Source organism: Pseudopodoces humilis, chromosome 2 (assembly GCF_049639895.1).
Source record: "Pseudopodoces humilis isolate 2021_Gansu_Grassland_sample_001 chromosome 2, ASM4963989v1, whole genome shotgun sequence".
Lineage (NCBI taxonomy): Eukaryota > Metazoa > Chordata > Aves > Passeriformes > Paridae > Pseudopodoces > Pseudopodoces humilis.
Window position 1 is genome coordinate 338,910 of NC_142201.1, and position 15,704 is coordinate 354,613.

The following is a 15,704-nucleotide window of genomic DNA, read 5'->3' on the forward strand; positions in this document are numbered from 1 at the left end:
TGAGGCTCCCCATCTCTACCATCCCAGGTGTGACCCCAGCTTCTCTCAGGGCTCCACGTGGGGCTGGCTGCAGGCTGCTCTAAGCACTTCAGGCTGATTTCACAGCCCTGTTTGGTGAACTCAGGGAGTCACTGACTGATCATGACTTTCCCAAATACTCACTGAACTCTCTGCCCACTTACCTGTCACTGTACAGCTTTAACAAATGGAAGCAGACATCTCTCAGGGGCCTTCCTCCGTTGTCATCTTCTTCAATGACACACCCCGAATCTTCCAGGTAAGGAGGCAGAGGACAGCAGGCGTATTTTTCATATTCTGAGGTGTTCTAGGGAGACAGTTTTAACAGTAAGTTTAAACATAATATTCTGAATAAAACTGAATTCCACAGCTCAGCAGGCTCAGGAGAATCTTTCTGCTCCAAAGAATGTGCAGCCTGCAGTTGGAACCTCCCCAGAACTGTGGACCAACATGAAAAACCTGAACCCAAAATGCCTGGGCAGGTTCATGTCTCACACTGAGCTCTTAAAGCAGCACCGAGCACAGAGTCAGTCAGAACAATTAACTGAGAACTTCCACTGCAGCTGGCTATTTCAGTGCTCAACACTGCACACTGAACACCAGAGCAAACATCACTGACAGGTTCCCAGGCTTGCTGCTGTGCTTAGGCTGCCTCGAGGATGGAGGGCTGAGCTGGCTTTAGTTAAATGATTAAACACGTTTTTCAGCAGAACCCTTTGTGCTGCTGCACACAGAGCTGAGAGCTCTGCAGCAACACACACGGCTCTGCATAATGCATGGAACCACAGCTGGGTGGGACACTGCCTGGGGGGGACACAGGGGGTGTGGGACAGTGCCTGGGGCACACACAGGGGGTGGGACAGTGCCTGGGGCACACACAGGGGGTGGGACAGTGCCTGGGGCACACACAGGGTGTGGGACAGTGACTGGGGCACACACAGGGGGTGGGACAGTGACTGGGGCACACACAGGGGGTGGGACAGTGACTGGGGCACACACAGGGGGTGGGACAGTGACTGGGGCACACACAGGGGGTGGGACAGTGCCTGGGGCACACACAGGGGGTGGGACAGTGACTGGGGCACACACAGGGGGTGGGACAGTGCCTGGGGCACACACAGGGGGTGGGACAGTGACTGGGGGGGACACACAGGGTGTGGGACAGTGCCTGGGGCACACACAGGGTGTGGGACAGTGCCTGGGGCACACAGGGGGTGTAGGGCACCATGGGCTGCTGAGGATTAATGACCCCAGTGGGAAAACAAAAAAGGGCTCAAAAGGGCTTTCCTGCTGCTGGCCCCTGTCCCTCTTCCTAGTTTTGTCCAGCTGTCGGGAAAAAACCTGGAGACCCTCCATAAATGGGTTTTCTCCACAGAATTTATGATTCTATAGAATCCCAGAATGGTTTGGGTTGGAAAGGACCCTAAAGATCAGTGCCAGCCCTGCCATGGCAGGGACACCTCCCACTGTCCCGGGCTGACAATGTCTATCCTGGTTTGGGACACTTCCAGGGATCCAGGGGCAGCCCCAGCTGCCCTGGGCACCTGTGCCAGGGCTGCCCATCTTCACAGGGAGGAATTCCCTCCCAGTATCCCACCCAACCCTGCCCTCTGGCACTGGGAAGCCATTCCCCCTCCTCTATACTCAATCCCACATTCAGGGATTCCCAGTTGCTCCCAGGAGCCTCGGTGCAGGCTCAGACTGGCAGGAGCCCCCTGAAGGGCTCCTTTTGGGCAGGGACCCACCTGAAAGGCCGACTCGTACATGGCCAGAGCCCTGGAGATGGAGGCCGTGGGGGGCAGCAGGTACCACAGGTGCACGGCCACGCAGCGCTTCCAGTCCAGCAGCGAGCACACATTGACGGTGATCCTCTCGGAGAGCTGCCACACCTGGAGCACAGGCTGAGCTCAGCACACGTGCTGGGTGTGCTGCCACAGCTGGAGCACAGGCTGAGCTCAGCACACGTGCTGGGTGTACTGCCACAGCTGGAGCACAGGCTGAGCTCAGCACACGTGCTGGGTGTGCTGCCACAGCTGGAGCACAGGCTGAGCTCAGCACACGTGCTGGGTGTGCTGCCACAGCTGGAGCACAGGCTGAGCTCAGCACACGTGCTGGGTGTGCTGCCACAGCTGGAGCACAGGCTGAGCTCAGCACACGTGCTGGGTGTGCTGCCACAGCTGGAGCACAGGCTGAGCTCAGCACACGTGCTGGGTGTGCTGCCACAGCTGGAGCACAGGCTGAGCTCAGCACACGTGCTGGGTGTGCAGCAGCCAGGGTCAGGATGCAGCCCCCAGCCCGTCCTTACCGGCTTCCCCGCCAGCAGCGCGAACAGGCGCAGCCGCTCCTCCTGGATGAAGCGGTCGCTGTGCAGGCGGTGCCAGTCCACCAGCTGCAGGGTCAGCAGGTCCCGCACGGGCTGGCTCCCGGCCAGCTGTGCCAGCAGCAGTGCCAGACGGTGGTCACCTGTGGGGACACGCTGGGAGCTGCCACCGGGCTGTGCAGCGTACGGCCCCGCAAGGCTCTGGGCTCGGAGGGATCCTAAAGCTCATCCCGTTCCAGCCCTGCCACGGGCAGCGACACCTTCCACTCCATCAGTTACTCCAAGCCCCATCCTCTGGGGGATGGAACACTTCCAGGAATGGGGAGGCCACAACTCCAATATTTCTTATGAAATAAAGCACTCCATAAACACCTGGCATAACAGACAGGGATAAAACCTGCCATAAGGCTCTGAAAACACACGTTTTTAACCCAAATATGAAGTGCCTGAACAGAAACTCAGTTAAAAAGATCCTTCATTAAAAATTCCAGGGAGTGACTGAGAGCTCCCGGTTCCAAATGCACTCCAGTAGCACTTCCTGACCAGGTGTAGCTGACAGGGGCAGTGAAGGGGACCGGGGAGGCCAGCAGCAGCCCCTTCCCAATCTTCAAGACCAGGTTGGACAGGGCTTAAAGAAACCTGGGATAGTGGAAGGAGCTCCTGCCCATGTCACGGGCTAGGACTGGACGGGCATTAAAGTCCCTTCCAACCCAACCCATTCCATGATTTTGTGGTTACTGGCAAGGGAACATTCCACATGCAGAGCAGCCAGTGACTGTGAGCTCTCCTAAGTTTAAACTCCTTGTGCATGTCCTTTCTCCTCTACACAAAAGCTGTGATTTAGGAACCTTACAGAATCCCAGAACATCCTGAGCTGGAGGGACCCCCAGGGATCCCCCAGTGCCCCCCTGCCCTGCCCAGACCCCCCAACAAGCCCAGCCTGGGCATCCCTGGATGCTCCTGGAGCTCTGGCAGCCTCGGGGCCGTGCCCATTCCCTGGGGAGCCTGGGCAGTGCCAGCAGCCTGGGGTGCTCACCTGCCTGCTGTGCCAGCCTGCAGGCCTCGCCGATCCTCTTCCCCGTGAGGCAGCTGAACACGGCCTCGACGTGGCTGCCGCGCCGGGACAGGGACACCTCCTCCTCGATGCGCCCGGCCGCCGTCTCCGACAGCCACCGTGAGAACGCCCTGCGGCGCTCCAGCGCCAGCACGTACTCACTGGGCTCCTCCAGGCTGGCCTCCAGCTCCTTCAGGTTGCCCCAAATGGCCTCACACAACGTCCAGGCCAAGCACCAGTGCTTCACAACAGCTGTGGGGACGCACACCCAGCATTGGGAGTGGAAACACACAACTCAGAGGGGCTCATGTCAGGATAACTCTCTCCAGGGCCCACCACCCCCACCCCGGAGGGTTCACCATCCCCACTGTGTTTGGCAGGGGCTGCCCAGGGAGCTTTGCAGTGCCCATCCCTGGAGGTGCCCAAGGAAGGGCTGGACGTGGCACTCAGGGCTCTGGGCTGGGGACAAGGTGGGCATCGGGCACAGCTGGGACTCCCTGGGCTGGGAGGGCTTTTCCAATCCCAAGCATTCTGTTTAAAGGATCATTCTACACTCACTCTCTGCCACAGCAGGATCCTCAGATGCTTTCCTGGCCCAGTCAGCATAGTCATGGATAGCTGAGACTCCGGGGTTGGGGGCCAGGAGAGGACAGGGCTCATCCATATGGACAGTGCTGTGCTTCAGCTTGATCTCCAGAGGAGTGAGGTACAGCTCCTTGTCTCTGTCCATCTTCCACTGTTCCAAGCTCAACTTTTCCACATGAACTTTGAAAGGGGATTCTGTGAGTCTGGAGGAAAAGAGGAGACAGAATAGGTAGCAAACGTTCTGCATGTTCTCCATGCAAGTGGAGCAGATCACCCTGCAGCTTGTCCAAATTAACATGTCAGTAAAACATGACCCAAGGCATGAAGATCCTGGTGAGAGTCTGGGATTTGGAGCCAGGCTTTGGGACGCTGAACAACCTGGGGTAGTGGAAGGTGTCCCTGGCCACAGCAGTGGGTTGGAACAAGATGGCCTTTAAGTCTCCAAACCCAAATCTTCTTTGGTTCGGTGAATCAACCATGACCCACTGAGCTCTCCAGAGGCAGCAAGCACACCTGCACCCCAGCTCATTCCTCAGCACTTCCCACATGCTGGAGAACATCCAGACAAGCTTTCTGGAGCACTTAAATGATGGGACTTGCTATAGTCCAGTCAAGTTCAGGTATGGACATCACCCTAAAGGCCCATGTGCTGCTGGAAGCACAGGCAGTATGAAGGTGTCTGGGAACTGAGAAGCTGAACAAGAACTTCCTCAGGGAGAACCAAGAGACTGGAAGCTTTCTGGACAGCAGCTCTGAACTTTCTCTTTAACCTTGTGCTGGGTGACAGTGCTATTTGTTTGGTTAAAAAAAACAACAAAATCCTCTTACTATGCTATCCCAGGATTTGACATATTTCTGTGGAGAAAGGCCATGAAGGACACCTCCATGGCTAACACCATCTCGCACCACTCCTGCGTGTCAGAAGGAACAGGGACCTGCAAGCAGGACTCTGTCAGCCATGAAGAGTGAGCATGTCACATCCATCCCGAAGGAAACCACTACTCACGATTTGGGAGCCACGGGAGTCGGCAGGAATCCGTATTCCACGGGCTCCAGCTGAGGATCCTCCGCTTCACTCGAGCCACTCAGCTGATCTCCACAGTTGACCAGCGTCCAGTTGGGCCCCCAACCAACACGGAACGAGCGGCCCATGAACAGTCCCATGTCCATCAGGAGCTTCCCTTTTCCATAGGTGATGGATCTCTCCAGAGGGACGAGCCCGCGCTGCCGGCGAGCCCCGACCGTCTTCACCTGCACCTCGGGCACCGCCGCGGGCACCGAGAACGCCGAGGCCAGCGGGGACGCCGCCGACCACAGGGCAGCAGAGGGGGGACTGCCCAAAGTCCTCGGGCCCTTGGCATCTGCCACAGCAGCACTCGGTGCTTGGAAAAGGACACTGGCAAACTTGGACTGCAGCAGCCCAGCAACTGACGGGGAGAAGCAGGAAGAACGTTTCAGTGGAAGGGCAGCTGTATTTCGGGGGACATTTCTGGCCTTTGAAAGGGATTTCAGGAATTCCCAGAAGTGCCGGTGGCAAACGTGTGGAGGGTGTGATGGGAGCTAAGTGTGACTGTGTGCAGTGCTGAGTCCCACTGACCCTCGAACACACGGGGTGTTCCCAGCAACGGGAAAGGCACAGCCCCACCCCAAACGGGGCCATTCCCAAAGGAACACCAGGGGGGTGTCACACGGATCAGCAGGGCTCACACACCTCACACCCCTGTCAATCACCTGGGCTTTGAACCGATTAACACATCTGAACTGACGGGTTTCCTCACTCAGGGAGCACCCTGCTGTTGTTCCCAGAGGTGTTCCTCAGTATCCCTACGGAAAGCACCACGTACTGGGTACATGGGTGTAAGGGGCAAGGTTTGGGCACTGGGGGAATCTGGTAGGGGCTGCCCTGTGCAGGGCACAGCTGCTGCCCACAGCACACCCACCACAGGCCACCTCCAAACCAAGCTGCAAAGTTGGTGCCCCTGGGAAATCTTAAAGGGAGGGAAAAATCCCACGCAAGCAGAAAAGAAAACCAAAAAGAAAAAAACTGTAAGTGAACAGAAGAGTGCAGAGGTGAGGAGGTGAGGAGATGCTCCAGGCACTGGAGCACCTGCAGCCCTCAGGGCGGGACTCGTGCTGGAGCACGGAACAAACAGAGGAGGAAGGAACTGCTGCAGACCCCAGGATTTTGTCTGTTCATGTTAAAATTCACCTTTCTTTACACAATCTGTGGTTTCTCAGCATACCTGTGTGTCTTTTCTGTCCATGTGATTTTGAAATGGGAAGCCTGGGGGAGCAGATCTCTTGGGAAGTGTCCATCTTGACAGGTTGCTTCCCAGGATAATCCAGGATCAAATCCAGGTCGTCATCATCAGCAAGCAAGGAAGCTTTCATGATCTGAGGATGTGGGAAGCCAAGCCAGAACATCAGCAATCCCTCCCACAGCAGCAGCTCACTAAGCTCATCAAAATAACTCTTCCCACCCAAAAAAACTCCTACATGCAGCACATGCCCAAACAACACAGCCATGCTGCAAACATTCCAAGGAACAGTGCAGGCACAGCTGATGGATGAGGCTTTACAGCTACTGCTTAAACCAGTGCACAGGACTTGTTGGGGATGGCGGTGACATCCCACAATAATCCTGATTTCTTAGATCTCAGCTGTGTCTGCTGTTTGTCAGCTTAAGGAATAACTTCTGGGATATTTGTTATTACAATACAACCTGGATAGAAGCCCAGATGTGTTCAGGGCTCTCCTTCCACAAAAATTCCCAAGGGCTGGAAGGACAGGACAAAGGGAATGGCTTTCCACTGCCAGAGGGCAGGGCTGGATGGGATATTGGCCAGGCTGGACATTGGGGCTGGGAACAGCCTGGGACAGTGGGAGGTGTCCCTGCCATGGCAGGAGAGGGAATGGGTGGGCTTTGAGGTCTTTCCCAATCCAAATATTCTGCGCTACTGTGAAATAAAAGCATCAACACCAAGCCCCAAATCAAGAACAGTTACCCTGAAACTTGGTTTTTCTCTACCAAGGCAGAAGGGGCCCAAGGCAGCTGCTCTGGTGTCAGTTCAGCTTATCCCAGTGCCAGAGTTCTGAACACTGAGCTCTGGCTTTGAGGTGTTTCATGTCAGCACCGAGCTCTCCACGTCTGAGGCTTTCCCCAGAACAGAGATGTGGTGTGTGAGCTCAGCCCCACTCCATGGGGTGCACTGATCATTACAGGCCGGTGTATAAATACCCCTGGGCAGGCCAACACCTCCTTGAGGAGCGCTGCACTCGCTTCCCGAGCCCCTGCAGGAGAGGAGGGCAGGACACTGACCTGCAGCACGTAGGGGTTGATGCCCTGCGTGGATGCGATGTGCGTGGACGCCGGCACCGCCTCCTGCTCCTCCAGGGCGTCCTCTGCCAAGGGCTCGTGGGCTGGCTCCTGGGTGATGTCTGCCATGTCACTGTCCAGCTCCACCACCCTGCCCAGCTGCTCCAGCTCCGGGGGCTGCGGATACAGAGGCCAGGTCACACCCAGGGAGCACGGCTTGGCCAGGACAGCCGCGGCTCCGGCAGCTCCTGCTCCTGGCTCTGCCACAATTCCACACTAAGGGCAGGGATGGACACACAGAACCTTCAGGCTGGGCCACGCCAGGGAAGGAGCAGTCCCGGAGTAGCGGTGCCCTCCTGGAGTTTTCCCAGTTCTGCCATTCAGTTTAGGAAACTGTTCTTCAGCTTTCCAGTTCTCAGGTGCTCAGCCAAGGGAGAGCTCTGTGTGTCCTGCCTCCCTTCCCTCCCCCCAAATCCAGCCCCTGTGGTCCCAACCCCAATCACAGACTCTACATTCCACAAAGATCTGCATTTCACATGGTTCCTGTGAGGGTGGGCAGGCCCTGGGCTGGGGCTGCCCCTGGATCCCTGGCAGTGCCCAAGGCCAGGCTGGACATTGGGAGCTCCTGGGACAGTGGGAGGTGTCCCTGCCATGGCTGGGGTGGGATGAAAAGGTTTTTAAGGTCCCTCCCAACCCAAACCATTTGGTTGGATCTTCCAACCCAAACCCTCCCATGATTCCATGGCTAACTGCTCACATGGGCTGTACTTTTGCCCAGCTCACTCTGTGGGACCTGAGCTCCCTTGTACTGGTTTGGCTCCAGTTTAACCATCCCATGACTCAGCTTTGTGTCCTGTGAAAGCCTCACGCTTCCAGCTCCCCAGACAGACCCCAGTACCGACCACTGAAGTGATTGATGCAAAAATGGGAATGAGGAAACCTAGGCAGGGAGTGTCCTGGGAATCCTGCTCACGATTAAGGAGCACATTGACAAGGCTGTGCTTGGCTCTGTAGAACCAGCCAGGACGGGGGGAAGGTTCTCAGCTGAGGTAAAATCACCTGGGGGCTCCATGAGGATGGAAGTGAGTGGCAGATACAGAATCTGAGCCTGGCCCCGCATGTGGAACAGATTTACAAGTCAAAATATGGTTACAAACACAAGTTTCACTGCTCCCTTCATTGGGCTTTAATGCAGCAGGCTCCCTTGCAACATTAATAAATTCATTAATATTTAACTTAGTGAGAGAAGACAAAACAAAAACCAAGTCTAGATACCAAATGCTTCTTACAGCCCAAATAATATTATTACCAGATGTGTTCTACACCATGAGTTTGGAAAGTTTTAAGCGATGCCATGATGCTTCTGAGGGTTTGGGGAAACTAACTGATGTTTTTCCTAATTTCAGAAATCAAAACCTAAGTTAATGTTATGCAAGTCAGGAAGGTTAATGAACCTGGAGGGGTTTTTGCTAAGTACACTGGATTGTGCAAGAATGTTTGCAAATACCAGAGATGTTCCCAGTGTTCCTGAGTGTTTACAGGCTCAGCTCTGGTCCCCCCAGTCTGAACATGAAGCAGGGAGGGAGCTGAAGTGATGCTGTTGGGCAGCTCAAAATGCAATTAAGGATCTGCTCCAGCAGAGGGATGAATGAGCGGGTGTTAATTAGCAGAGGAGCCAGGAGAGCAGGAGCAGCAGCAGCTGGCCACTGCTCTGGGGTTCTCCATGCAGAAGCCAGCAGAGCTGGAGCCCCCAGCCTGCCCCAGCAGCAGGATGCTCTGCCCAGGGAGCAGACGGTGTTTCTGGGATTGCTGGATCAGGGTCCTCGGACCCTCTCACCTGCCTGGAGAGCTCTGCTGTGCTGCCACACAAACAGCAGAGACCACCCTGGAAAGGTTCTGTTAAACACAGAACTGGGGCTGGAAACGCCTCTGAGCCCAAATCCAACCACTCCCCAGCACTGACTACAGCCCAAGTGCCATATCCACGGGGCTGTGGAGCCCCTCCAGGGAAGTGACTTCACCACTGCCTTGGACAACCTGTGTGAGGGTGGGACAGCCCTTTTCAGGAAGAAGTTTTTCCAATATCCAACCTAAACCTCCCCTGGCACAACTTCCTGCTCCACCCTCCTGCCAGGGACTTGTGCAGAGCCACAAGGGCCCCCTGAGCCTCCTTTGCTCCAGGCTGAGCCCCTTTCCCAGCTCCCTCAGCCCCTCCTGGGGCTCCAGACCCTTCCCAGCTCCGTTCCCTGCCCTGGACACGCTCCAGCCCCTCCAGGGCTCTCCTGCACCAGCCACAACTGGAGCCAGCCCTGGAGGTGTCCATGGTGCTCAGCACAGAGGCATTTGGCCTCTTGCCCACCTGGGCTCCTGGAATTCCCAATGAATTGGATCAAACACTGCCTGTGGATCAAACATTCCTGTGTAAGATGGGCCCAGCACTGAGGATGTTTTGCAAAGGTTTAAAGCAGTCACATCCAACACAAATATGTTTACAAAGCCAGCATATAGCCAGCCTTAACAAAAAGTATTATTTTAATAAAAATAGAGCACATTCTTAAAAGAGAAAGCAGACAGTCTTGCACACTAATGGTGGTAAAGGCAACTGAGTGCACAGCATCACTGTCCAGGCAGGCAGCACACGGCGTTGGCATTACGGGCGTGCATTTAATAGTCACAAAAACAAGGGTTCTTCCAGAAGAGGTGCAAATCTGCCAAACTCAGACTAGAATTCAAACAAGAAACAAGGGTTGAAAGCCTTCCCGTCCCATCCTCAGGCTGAAATGTCAAGTGTCTCAAAGGAAAGCAACACGCAGCCACTCAGACAGAGTTCAGCAGAGTTTCTGTAAGGCTTCACTCTCCAGCTTGCACGTTACTCCAACCACCCACTGCCCAGGCACCAGCTATTCTCCAAATTCCATGTCATCAACCCTCCTTAGTCACTGTTCTCCTTCTACCTGAGCCAGGGGCGCTGGTTTGCCGTTCAGGGCCATCTGCTGGGGCAGCAGCTGCCCTGGGGGTGCCACAGGTGTGGTCTTTAACTTCTTGGTGTCCACTTTTGAAGGATGATCTTCCTCGTCCTCATCTGAATCTTGCAAGCCATACTTGGAAAAGTGTGCTACCTGTGTCAAGGAGAAAGACAAACATGTCACAGCTTGGAAGTGAAATTCCTGGAAGGTCTGAATCCTGGGCAGATGTAACTGTGCCCTATCCAGGTATCCGAACACACAACTCTTGGGACACCCGCAACAAATTCAGCCTCTCTACAGACCAAAACCACCTGCTCTAGGCAGATCTGGGGCCACAGGTTTCACCACAGAACTGCAGACTGGGAGGGGCCTCAAAGCTCATTCATTCCATGGGCAGGGGCACCTTGCATTAGTCCAGGTTGCTCCAAGCCCCATCCAACCCGACCTCAAACACTCCCAGGAACGAGGAGCTGCTTTGGTGAGGACAGTCCTCACCAGAGCCAAGGAACTTGAGACAGCTGTCCAAAGCTAGCAGCTGACCCCAATCACAAACTGCCAGGAGCCTGCAGGCTGGGGCAGGCTGATGGGCTCACCTTGAAGACCCAGGAGCCGGTCTCGGGGCGGTACTCCTTGAAGCGGGCGCCCTGCTTGCGGGACACGGCCTCCAGCCGGCCCTCGTAGCCCATCTCCGCCAGGCGCTCGGGGCTCTTGATCAGGCAGCGCGACGTCTTGTCCGTGGGCCACACCCCGTCCAGCGTCACCTCTGCTCGCCTGCAAAAGGCACCAGCAGCCTCACAGACAAGGGCTGAGGAACTGGGCAGGGGAGCAGAGCACAGCTCTGGGCAGGGAAACACCTTTTAAAGCCAATTTGTGGCGCAGAAACTTGCAGGTAACTCGCTAGCACTGCAAACTGAATGCACTGTTTGGATTTGTCCCTTGGCTGCAGCCTGCAAACACAGCACGCTGTCAGGGTTTGAAAAACCATCCTGATCTAGCACTTACCTATTTAACCCTTCCCCAATGGGAGGCTTTCTTTCATCGTCAGGGTAAACAATAACTTCTTTTCTCCGGATATGTACAATCTCATCCAGGTTTAAGTTTGTTAGATTTACTTCTCCTTCGAAGTATATTGATCCATAACCTGCAAAACAACCCAAAAGATCACAATTAAATTGTCTGTGAAAGTCATGTGCCAGAGAGCTCATATTCCTGCTGTGCTCCTCCTGCCCCCACCCAGCCCTGTCCTGTCTCCCAAGCACAGCAACACCCCCTTCCTCCTGAGAAAATTCTGGAAGAGCATTATCAGCTTTGACACCGGTATCAAAAGGCTGGGAGAGCTGGGGGTGCTCAGCTGGAGAGGAGAAGCTCCAGGGAGAGCTCAGAGCCCCTTGCAGGGCCTGAAGGGGCTCCAGGAGAGCTGGAGAGGGACTGGGGCCAAGGGCTGCAGGGCCAGGAGCCAGGGAATGGCTGCCAGTGGCAGAGGGCAGGGCTGGATCTTGGGATCTTGGGCAGGAATTGTTCCCTGGCAGGGTGAGGAAGCCCCAGAGAAGCTGTGGCTGCCTCCGGATCCTTGGAAATGTCTAGTGCCAGGCTGGATAGGGTTTGGAGCACCCTGGGATGGTGGGAGGTGTCCCTGCCCAAGGAGTGAGATGAGCTATAATGCCTCTCCCAAACCAAACCAGTGTGTGATACTGGGATTTATTTTATCTTAAAATCCTACAAAACTCTGATGCAAACTGCTGCCAAAGCCAGGGCACTGGTCACAGTCGGTCTGAGGGGCTGGGGCTCAGGCTGTGCAGCTGTAAGGTGCCTGGAGCAGGGTGAAGGCCAGGGGGTCTCACCCTTGCGGCCGATGGTGAAGTCTGTCACGATACATTCGTTCCTGTCGTTGGTCAGCCGGGCCAGCTCCTCCAGGGACGGGATGGTGTAGTAGCCAGCTCGTGTCAGAACAATCCCTGCAACACAACATTCCCTGAGAACAGGGCTGGCAGCAAAGTACCAACATTCCCAGACTGTCATCCCGTTTGTTTTGCCAGCCTGAACAGCTGGAAGCCTCAGAGGAACTGAGAATCAGGGTACCCAAAGCCAACAGACAGCAGAACACCTTTGTTCCACAGCCTCCAGAGCACATTAAACCAACTGCTCTGCAGGTTCTGCCAGCCCAGGCACCTGCCAGAGAGCAGCAGGTGTGCAAACAGGAAGGGAAGGAGGTGTGCAGGGATAAGAAAAATTCCAAATGCATCAACACTTGAAGGAAGCACTTTCCCAGCTTTAGCAGCCTGGGGCCTCAGGCACTGCTGATCAAGCTGCAGCTTCTACATTTAACAGGCTCCAATTCATCTTCGTCTATTAATTTGTCTAATCATCTTCCTGATCCAAAAGCATTTTGCATCTACAAAATGTCTAGAGACGTTTCTTTTGCACACATCACCTGCCAGTTTCATTACATGCCACGTAAGTATTACCTGGAAGGATTAACAAACCTTTTCCCTTTTCCTTCTCAAGTTTAAAAAACTCCAACACATGTGATATAAAACCGGGGGATAAAATTTAAATGCTCATTGACTCAGCTGATAAAATTTTTACACTAGGTAAGAAAACCGAGATTTGTATTCTGGTGGAAGGAGGAGGGAAAAAAGCAGAAGCTGAGGGTGTCAAAGAGCAGAAAACGCTGCATGAAATGCTGCCCTCGGCAGCCTCACCTGCAGGATGCAGCTGGTGCACGGCCTCGGCCTCCTCATCCCGCTCATCCTGCAGGGAATCCTCCTGGAAGGAGGCGTCCTCGCTGCTGCCCTCCAGCCCGTTGCGCAGCGCCGCGCGCATGTTGAGCGCCACGATGGTGTCGTCCACGCCCGCGGGGGGCTTGTGCCCGCTGCCCTCCAGGGTCTGGGGGATGGGCTTGGCGATGGGATTGGTGTAAAACCTGGTCACCTCGTGGGCCTCCTCCTCCTCCTCCCGCTCCCCGTCCTGCCTGTGGTTCTCCTCGGGAGGCACCGACAGGAAGAACCTGGGCACAGGAAGGATAATGTGAATTATTTAGCTCCAAGGGACTTACACCAACATTCCTGTGCGGGGCCAGAAGCTGCACTTGGATGAGACCTGTGGGTCCCTCCCCTCTCAGGAGACTCTGTGATCCCACCATTAAAATTCTGTTCTTCCCACACAAAGACCAAACAGGAGCACACAAACTGCAGTGTCAGTGATGATTCCCCTTCCCTCTGCTCCTGCTTGACCACCTGTGCCACTGAGGCTCCCACTACAGCAAGGACAGTGGTGAGGCTGGGACAGTCCCCATGGTGCTGGGGACGACTAAGGCACGTGCCCTGAGCAGAGCTGAGTGGAAGAGGGAGCTCAGGCTGGAGAGAAACCTCAAAAGGGGCTGTAACTGCAACCCCACAGCTCCCAGCCCTCTGCCCACAGGGCCAGGGCGACCCCACGCCCACAGCAGCTCTTATTTTAGTAGCTTTCAATAAAAGCAGTAATGAGCTGGGCAGGAGGTTTCTTCCAGACTCTGATTAAAAGAAAACCAAGGCAAAAATCAGAGTTCAACTGAAATGTGGCCACAGGTTTTTCAGAGGAGATAGGAATTCTGGCTTTTGGGGAGGAAGATGCAGCCTTAGAGGATCCTCATTGTAATCTGTACAAAATACATATACAGAAATTAGAAATATGAGATACGAGGATCAGTGGAGCTCCCTTGCAATTCCCACATCACTGAGGACTGCTCCGGAGAGGTTCTTCTCCCCTCAGAGAAGTTCAGCACTTCCCTCAAGGAATATCCTGGTTCCTTGCTACAGGGAAGGAAGAGGGACTCATCCAGAACGCAAGTCCCTGCTCTGTGACCCAGATTTTGGATGGGGTGACTGGCAGTGCCCACACAGGAAGAACACACGGTTGGTCAGTCTGGGAGGAAATGCCTCTCCCAGCAGGTCAATTGCTTTCAGTGACCAGTGAGACATCCCTGGAAAGAGGAGGCTGCTGTAGAGCAGTAATTCAGGGACAGGCAGAACCAGTTTGCATTTCTGAGGACCAAGCCCTGCAGGGTGACTCGCTCACCTGTCCCCATTCTCTGGGTACTCCGATGGCGACGCCAGGTCCTCGTTCTCTCGGCTCACAGGAGAGAACAGGTTGCTGCTGCTGAGGTTCTTCAGAACCAGCTTCTTGATGCTCTTCCTGGAAACACAGCACACCAAGGAAGGGAAGTTTGGATCTGTCCACTGCATAAATGCACATTTTGTGCTCCAGGGACCAGGAACTGGCTCTAAGACCTGTTCCCACACCCAGGACATATCAAGTCTCCCATAAGAGATCCTAAAATTTGTTTAGGAATTCCATTCACGGCTCTGGTTCATACAGAGGTGTGAAAAGCACAAGTCAGTGAAAGGCTCAAAGCCCAGTGTTCTGTTTCCCAAATCAGCTTTTCCAGAAGCACAGAAGGTCTGGCCCACAGGTGCAGGTTCATTTTACAGCAGGGTCACTTCAGTCTTTTGTTCTTTGTTTTCACTCAACTCCAAACCTTTCAAAACCCTTTTTCTATTTGATTGCTACTCATGTACCTAAAAACTGAACCCAAAGCTTCACTCAGGCAGAACCGTGATATATTTCTCACAGAAACATCTGTGGATCTGAAACAGAGCCAGGGCTGGGATAAAACCACCAGAAATCAGCCTCCATACCAAGGGCATGAGCAAACCTGATGACACATTCAGGAGCAGGTAGTATTACCCTGTGTAAACTTTCCTGGGAAGAATTCCTAAATGACTTCATAGGAGCTTTGCTCCCATCATGGACTGACCTCATTTTACAGCTTATTTAGTCTTAAAGACTTTAAGCTGAACCTTTTTACCTCTTCTACAGAAAACAGTTCTAGTGAAGTCTTACAGACAACTTGTTATTGTTCCTCCAATCTGAACCAGGGCACAAAAACATGAAATTTAGGGTAACAGACAGGAGTTGACAGAAGATTCTCACACAGAGACAAAAGAGAAGCTCACTTTGGCATGAAGGCTCCATTGGCCAGGGAGGGTTCGTCATCATCCAGCCCATCAAAGAGCTGGGACTTGGCCGAGCCCGCTGACTGCAGGGCCTTGGGCCGCACTCTGGTGGCGGGGCGTGGGGTCAGCTTGTAGTGGGTGGGGGTTGTCAAGGCCTTCTGGGCTGCTGGGTTGGTTGGCTTCAGCCTCTGCAACAGAAAGATGGGAATCTCAGGGTCAGGGACAGAGCTCTTGGGTGCTCCAGCCCAGGGCCCTGAAAGGCAAGGGGGTGATAAAGTAAAGGGGAAGCAATAATTGCAGCCAGGCTAGAGGGCTCCGTGCACAGCCCCAGCCACCAGCCTGGACCCACGGGCACCCTGGGCTCCAGCTGCCAGCAAGGACTCAGCTCCAGCCCTCAGAATCTGCCTAGGGGCAGCAGCCACTCAGAACCTCCCAAAACACCTCAAAAAGC

At 54.6% G+C, this 15,704-nt stretch overlaps 1 protein-coding gene across 4 annotated transcripts in view; it reads right to left on the bottom strand.

Annotated features, from left to right (window-relative positions):
* NUP98 (nucleoporin 98 and 96 precursor) overlaps positions 1 to 15,704 on the bottom strand; it is a 33,518-nt gene that overhangs the window by 3,712 nt on the left and 14,102 nt on the right. For all 4 annotated transcript variants that reach the window (XM_088068267.1, XM_088068272.1, XM_088068257.1 and 1 more), the window contains 15 exons: positions 15,254 to 15,441; positions 14,316 to 14,432; positions 12,962 to 13,266; positions 12,101 to 12,214; positions 11,262 to 11,400; positions 10,853 to 11,030; positions 10,248 to 10,412; positions 7,297 to 7,470; positions 6,221 to 6,371; positions 4,984 to 5,404; positions 3,951 to 4,180; positions 3,375 to 3,644; positions 2,324 to 2,481; positions 1,764 to 1,907; positions 183 to 325 (listed from right to left, as the gene is read on the bottom strand). In XM_088068267.1, coding sequence (XP_087924393.1) covers positions 183 to 325; positions 1,764 to 1,907; positions 2,324 to 2,481; positions 3,375 to 3,644; positions 3,951 to 4,180; positions 4,984 to 5,404; positions 6,221 to 6,371; positions 7,297 to 7,470; positions 10,248 to 10,412; positions 10,853 to 11,030; positions 11,262 to 11,400; positions 12,101 to 12,214; positions 12,962 to 13,266; positions 14,316 to 14,432; positions 15,254 to 15,441 — 2,897 coding nt within the window. The remainder of the gene's footprint in view (positions 1 to 182; positions 326 to 1,763; positions 1,908 to 2,323; positions 2,482 to 3,374; positions 3,645 to 3,950; positions 4,181 to 4,983; positions 5,405 to 6,220; positions 6,372 to 7,296; positions 7,471 to 10,247; positions 10,413 to 10,852; positions 11,031 to 11,261; positions 11,401 to 12,100; positions 12,215 to 12,961; positions 13,267 to 14,315; positions 14,433 to 15,253; positions 15,442 to 15,704) is intronic.